Below are 6,662 nucleotides of genomic sequence, written 5' to 3'. Positions count from 1 at the left end.
TCTAGGGTTTAGAGACACCAGCTAGGGTTTAGGGTTTAGCCCTAGGGTTTACAGACTCCAGCTAGGGTTTACCTTTCTGGCTCTGGGGGGTCCTTTAAGGGAGTTATTTTTAGGGTTTAGGGTTTAGGGTTTAGGGTTTGTAAAGAGTTGGGGTTTGTAAACACTGGGGCGAGTCAGCGTGAGGGTTTATCGAGGGTTTGTGGCGCGAAGTAGGGTTTAGGGTTTACGGTCACTCCTAGGGCTTAGGTCAGCAGCGCTATAGCTTAAGTCTCTAGATCAAGTCTAGAGTTTGAAACCACTAATTAGGGTTTAGGTAGGTCCTAGGGTTTGTATGTGGAAGTACTGTTTTGCTCTCTAGTTCGGGCAGTTGCTGCTGCAGCACTGCTGCTGTGCTGCTGCTGCTGCGCTGCGCTGCTTCTGTTGCTCTGCCGCTGCTGCTACTGTGTTGCCGCTACTGTGTTGCTGCTGCTGCGCTGCTGCTGCTGTGCTGCTGCTGCAGCAAGCAATCCGCAGCCAGCTTTTAAGCGGCGGAGCTGCAGGGTCCCAGGCGGCCGGGGTGTACTGACAGCAGCCTCTGCAGCAGCAGCAAGCAGCTGCAGCAGCAGGAGTGAATTTAATATTTAATGTTTTGTGTCTACTCGTTTGAGTGTCTTTATGCGTTGGGGTGTCTAGACAGCTGTTGATTTCCGCGCAGTTTTGCTGCTGCTGCGCCCCTGAAGCAGCAGAGGTAGCAGACACGGCGTAAGAAGGACCAATGGTGCTGCTGCTGCTGCTGCTGCTGCTGCACCCAGGCCTTCCCGTCTTGCTGCAGCAAACTAGCGGAATATTTGACAAAATAACGCTAAGAAATATCAAATTAAATACCAAAAAGAACAAGAGCGCGTCTGGCAGCGGCAGCTCGGTGCCGCAGCAGCAGCAGCTGCTGCAACCAACCCCACAGGGCCGCCCTGCTGCTGCCCTGCAGCAGCAGATTGCTGCTCGTTTGTTCTCCTTTCTGTGCTTTTTCCAGATGAGCCCTTTCTCGTCTGTTAATCCGTTTTGAAAGCTTTTGCTGCTGCGTTAGAGACGACTGCAGACTGCAGCGGTCGCAGCAGCAGCAGCAGCAGCAGCAGCGGCAGCAGCAGCAGCAGCAACACCAGCGCACACTCTATTGGGTTTTCCGCAGCTTCTTTGTCACTTCTTGTCCCTCCCCTCACAGCGTTTCGGCGGCCGACCACCATTGTAGACCCTAAGCCCTAAGCCCGAAACCCTAAACCCTAAACCCTAAACCCTAAACCCTAAACCCTAAACCCTAAACCCTCCCGCGGGAGCCGCCTCCGGCCCGCGCCATATCTCTGCCCGCCTTTGTCTGTAGACGCTGGGCTTCGGACCCAGGGAGTGCAGCAACACTTCAGCAGCAACAGCAGCAGCAGCAGCAGCAGCAGCAGCAACAGCAGCGACACGAGCAGCACGAGCAGCAGCAGCAACAACAACAGCAGCGCAGCGGGAGACACTGGGTGTGTTTTTCGCTGCACTTCCTCTTTGCTGACCCTGCTGCTGCTCCTGCTGCTACACGTTCTCCGTTTCCCGCTGCAGAAAGTGCTGCTGCTGCTGCTGCTTTTGCTGCTGCTCCTTGTAGTACTGGTGCTGTGGCTGGGGCTGCGGCTGGGGGTTCCTGCTGCACTGCTGCTTATGCTACTACTATGTCTCGTGCTTCTGCCTTGTCGTGTTCTGCTGTTATTTGCTGTGCTGCTGTTGCTGCTGCTGAATTGTCAGTTGCTGCTGCTAAATTGGCAGTTGCAGCTGCTGCTGCTGTTGCCGCTGCTGAATTGGCAGTTGCTGCTGCTGCTGATGGTGCTGCTGTTTATCAGGTGCAGCAAAATACCGTTGCGTAGCGGCCAGAGCTTCTGCTGCTGCGGCGGCACCTGACAAGTAGAGGTGCCGAGCCGCCCTGCTGCTGCTGCTGCAGCAGCAGCAGCGGCTGCTCGTGCTGCTGCGGCTGAGGGCCCGCAACAACTGCTGCTGCGGCAGCATGAACCGGTTTACTGTCCACTATTGCCTCTGCCGAAGAGGCTGGTAGGGTCCTGGCTACAAATTTTGCCGCAGCACTTGCTGCTGCAGCAGCAGCAGCAACAGCAGCTGCTGCGGTGGCAGCAGCAGCAGCAACAGAGCCAGCAGCAGCAACAGCATCAGCAGCGAATTCGGCAGGAGAGGTCCCTCACCTCCACTCCCCTCTGGGGCACCTCAAGCCATGCACAGGCCAGGTCTGTTGCTGCTTGTTCTGCTGCTGGTGCTGCTGCAAATATTGCTGTTGCTGCTGCTGCAGCAAATCCTGCTGCTACTGCTGTCACTGCTGCTGCCGTCACTGATGCTGCCACCGTTTACCCAGAGGTATGACACCTGGCCTAGTTACTGTGCCAGTTGTCGGCTTAGGAGTAGCAGTTGCAGCGCATGAAGCAGCAGCAACAGCAGCAGCAGCAGCAGCTGAAGAAGGACTGGCAGCAGCTGCTGCCGCAGCTGCTGCAGCAACTGCCTGATGTAGAGTAGCAAACTCTCGAATGTTGCTGTTTTGGGCGTATCGGTCCTGCTGCCGCTGCGGCTGTTGCTGACGTCACTCTGGCTGCCGCTGCTCATGCTGCCCTTGCTGCTGCTGCTGCTGCTGCTGCTGCCGCTGCAGTGCTTGGCGGGGCCTGCTGCAGCTGCTTGTTGCTGCAGTTAGCTGCTGCTGGTCTGTGCTGGCGGTTGCTGCTGCCGTTGCTGCTGCATGCGGCGTCGCTTTTGACGGTGCGTTCGCTGCTGTGTTCTGTCTGTGGCTGCTGCTGCCTTTGCTGCTGCCGCTGCTGCTGCTGTGGAAGCAGGCCACCTCGCCTCCGCCGCCTTTCCCTCGAGAAGCAGCAGCAGCAGCAGCAGCAGAGCGTCGAAGCGCTCCTTTGCTGCCATGTGCGACTCCAGGGGCCGGGGGGGAGGCGGGGGGCCCCCGGGGGGCCCCCCTGAGGGCAGCAGCATTTATGAATTATTAAGCAGAGATGCAAGTTTGGTTTGCAAGAAGCAGCGGAAGGCAACAGCAAAGTTAGAAAGGACTTTGGACATGCTGGTGGATGCTCTCAAGGTAAAAGAACCAGAGCTCTGCTGCTGCTGCTGCTGCTGCCGCTGCTGCTGCTGCTGCTGCTGCCGCGGGGGCGCGGCGACCGCTGCAGAGTGAGTGCTGGGCAGCTGCTGCTCGTGTTGGTGCTGTTGCTGCTGCTGCTGCTGCTTCTGCTTTCGATGCGGCTGCTGGTAGCCACGGCTGCTGCTCCACGCACTGTAGTGGGAGTGCTTGGGGGCCCGTCGGGGATACTGCAATTGCTGCAGCTGCTGCAGCTACTGTCGCTACAAATTTTGCTGTTACTGCTGCTGCTGCTGCTGTTGCTGCTGCTGCTTTCCCAAATTCCGTAGCAATATGCACTCTTGAGTTGCTTCTGCTGCTGCTGCTGCTGTTGGTGCTGTTGGTGCTGGAAGGCCACGAGAAGAATTTTAGAGGCAGCTCAGGGGGCACCAAAGGGAGTTAGCAGCGGTAGCAGCGGTAGCAGCAGCAGCAGCAGCAGCAACAGCAGCAGCAGCAGCAGCAGTCATAGCGGCACAGTAACTGCTTCGTCCGCTGTAGAGCAACAACAGGAACAACAAAAGGGACAGCAGCAGGAACAGCAGCTGCAACGGCAGCAACAACAGGAACAGAAACAACGACAGCAGCAGCAGCAACAACGAAACCAGCAACCGGAAGACCAGCAGCAGCAGCAAGAGCAGCAACAACAGCAAGAGCAGCAGCAGGAGCAACGGCCACAGCAACAACAGCAGCAGCAACAACAACAACAGCAACAGGGAAAGGAATGCCAGCAACAGCAGCAGCCCAATAGCTCGCCAGCTGCAGCGCTGGAAGGGTCAGAAGCAGCAGCAGCAGCAGCAGCAGCGACAGCAGCAGCAGCAAAGGCGTCTGAGTCAGCTGTGCAGACAGCTATGACGACTCTGGGGGCGCAAATATCTCTTTTGGGTTTGGAGGAAGCAATTGGCCAAGCCCAAGAAGCTCCCTTTTTGCTGCTGCTGCAGCTGATAAAGAAAGCAGCAGCAGCATTTGCAGACGACATGCCGGCTGCCGCTGCTCACCTGCCTCCAGTGCAGCAACAGCTGACGCCGCTGCTCGCGCAGACGGCGGAGCCGCAGCCAGCGCAGCAGCAGCAGCAGCAGCGGCAGCAGCAGCAACAGCAGCAGCTGCTGCAGCAGAGGCGCCAGCAGCTCGCCCAGCTGCTGCAGCAGCAGCACAGTCACCCCGACCCCCGCCTACCGCAGCAGGTGCTTGCGGCTCTAAGGCAGGAGCTGCAGCAGCTGCTGCAGCTGGAGCAGCTTCAGTGGCAGCAGCAGCACGGCGAGGAGGAAGGTTCCCCAGCAGCAGCAGCAGCAACAGCAGCAACAGCAGCAGCAGCAAAGGACAATGCGGTCCGGGGCCCGCAGCTAATCATTGCCAAGCTTCTTGCGCTCCATTTCCTTCATCAGGGCCACTTCGCTCTCTACGATCTTTTATGGTGAGTGTTGCTGCTGCTGCTGCAGCTGCTACTGCTGCCTGTACTACTAGGGTTATTGCCGTCTGCGCTGCACCTGGTGTCCCTGCTGCTGGTGCTGCTTCTGTTGATCATGTTGGGATGCTGCTGCTGCTGCCTTCTGTGCTGCTTCTGACGTCACTGCTGCTGCTGCTCCTGGTTCTGCTACTGAGGTGCTGCTGCTGCTGCTGCACCATTTTCTGTCAGCTGCTCGTCGATGTGTGCAGTGAGGAGCTCGCCATGCAGCTGCCTGCTGCCAAAGCGCAGCAGCAGCGGCAGCAGCAGCAGAAGCAGGAGGCGGAGCAGCAGCAGAAGCAGCAGCAGCAGCAGCAGATCCGCGAGGAGCCTGATCGCGACGATTGTGAACCCCCGCCGAAGAAGAAATTGCAGCATCTAGATCGGGTGGTGCAGCACCTTGGGGATGTACAGCAGCAGCACCACCACCACCAGCAGGAGCAACAGCAGCAGCAGCAGCAGGAGCAACAGCAGCACCAGCTAAAGCAAGAGCGGCAGCAGCAGCAAAAGCAACAACAGATACAGTGTCCACCACAGGAGGCGGGAGCGGGGCTCTCTAATTCCCTCAAGGGGCCAAGCCCTCAAGAGGCTGTCAGCAGCAGCAGCAGCAGCAGCAGCAGCGTAGAGACTCGTTGCTCGAACGGATACTGTTTCTGTCTCCACTGTGGAGAGCGGTGTGGCACAGGCAGCAGCAGCAGCAGCAACAGCAGCAGCAGCAGCAGCAGGCCCCACCCACCACAGCTGCTGCCCTGCGCAGTAGTTGCTGCCTACAAAAGGATGCATTACGTGGGTGCAGGAGCTGCTGCTGCTGTTGCTGCTGCCACTGCTGCGTTTGCCGCTGCTGGCCAGTCGCTTTGCTGCTGGAGGTGCTGCTGCTGCTTCTTGGCGCTGTTGCTGCTTCTTGGCGCGTGGCAGCTGGGCAGTTGCATGTTAGACTTCCACGCTGCTGTTCCATTTGATGCTGCTGCATTTACAGCGGCTGCTGCTGCGTTTGCTGCCGCTGCATATGCTGCTGCTGCATTTGCAGCGGCTGCTGCTGCGTTTGCTGCTGCTGCTTATGCTGCTGCTGCTGCGTGGCAGTGTTACTTTCTTCATTTTTTTTTCCTGGCCTGTAGGGAGGCTCGGCGTTCGCGCTGTTGCTGCTGCTGCTGCTGCTGCTGTGGCTGTTGCTGCTGTTCCTGCCCTCTTTTTCCGCGTGCTGCTGCTGCTACTGCTGCTGCTACTGCTGCTGCTGCAGGTGCTGAACTCGCTGCGAGAGGCTCGGCTAGAGCAGCTGCTGCGGTGGGGTGCCCTGCCACCGACAGAAGCAGAGGCGCTGCAGCAGGAGCAGCAAAAGAAGAAGCAGCAGGAGCAGCTGCTGCTGCAGCTGTCGCCGCCGAGCGCCGAAACGCCCGCCGCAGCCGCAGCAGCAGCAGCGGCAGAGACAAGCGGCTGCTGCTGCTTCCGCAGCAGCTGCTGGAAGCAGCAGGGAGTTGATGCCGCTCTTAGCTGGGTTTATTCTTTAAGTCAAAAGACAAGAAAGAAACACGAAAGACTTGAATTCATGCTGCACAAACTCAAGGTAATAAACCCTCAACAAGCTCTAAACCACAAACCCTAATCCCTAGACCCTACACCCTACGCAGCAAGGGCCTCGAGACGCTTCTTTCCAGGCGGCTTGAAAATAAAAGGAAACAAAGAGCAGCAGCAGCAGCAGCAGCAGCAATAGCAGCTAAATCAGCAGCAGCAGCGTTGGGGAGCTGTAGTGGTGCTTGTCTGTGCTAGTGTTGCGGTCTCTGTCTTTGCTGCTGCTACTTTTGTTGCTGCTACCTTTGCTGCTGCTGCCTTTTCTGCTGCTTCCGCTGCTGCTGGAATCTCGTACTGCTTGGTTTACTTCAGATTTGGTGCGTCCTGAAGCCAATCTCACATCTCCTTCGCTGCTGCTGCTGCTGCTACTGCTACTGCTGCCACTACTGCTGCTGCTGCTGCTGCTGCAGTTCTTCACTTTGCTGTCGCCTTCCACTGAGGGCGAGGCCCTGGCCTACTGCCGCAGCTACTTAATGCCTTTTTGGGGAAAACACAAAAAGGAAATATCGAAGGCCATGGGCATTGTGGCAT

At 57.9% G+C, this 6,662-nt stretch overlaps 1 protein-coding gene across 1 annotated transcript; it reads left to right on the top strand.

Moving 5' to 3' along the window:
• Positions 1-2,085: 2,085 nt before the first annotated feature.
• ETH_00026195 (uncharacterized protein) lies at positions 2,086-6,041 on the top strand (the record flags this gene model as incomplete). The annotated part of the gene is made up of 5 exons (XM_013379797.1): positions 2,086-2,243; positions 2,838-3,088; positions 3,478-4,535; positions 4,778-5,355; positions 5,803-6,041. Coding segments are annotated over 5 exons (2,284 nt in total), but the record flags the coding sequence as incomplete, so codon positions are not given.
• Positions 6,042-6,662: the final 621 nt, after the last annotated feature.

The sequence above is a fragment of the Eimeria tenella genome, genomic scaffold (genome assembly GCF_000499545.2).
Source record: "Eimeria tenella Houghton genomic scaffold, Eth_scaff398, whole genome shotgun sequence".
In the NCBI taxonomy this organism is placed as follows: Eukaryota; Apicomplexa; class Conoidasida; order Eucoccidiorida; family Eimeriidae; genus Eimeria; species Eimeria tenella.
This window is presented reverse-complemented; position numbering and strand designations above follow the sequence as displayed.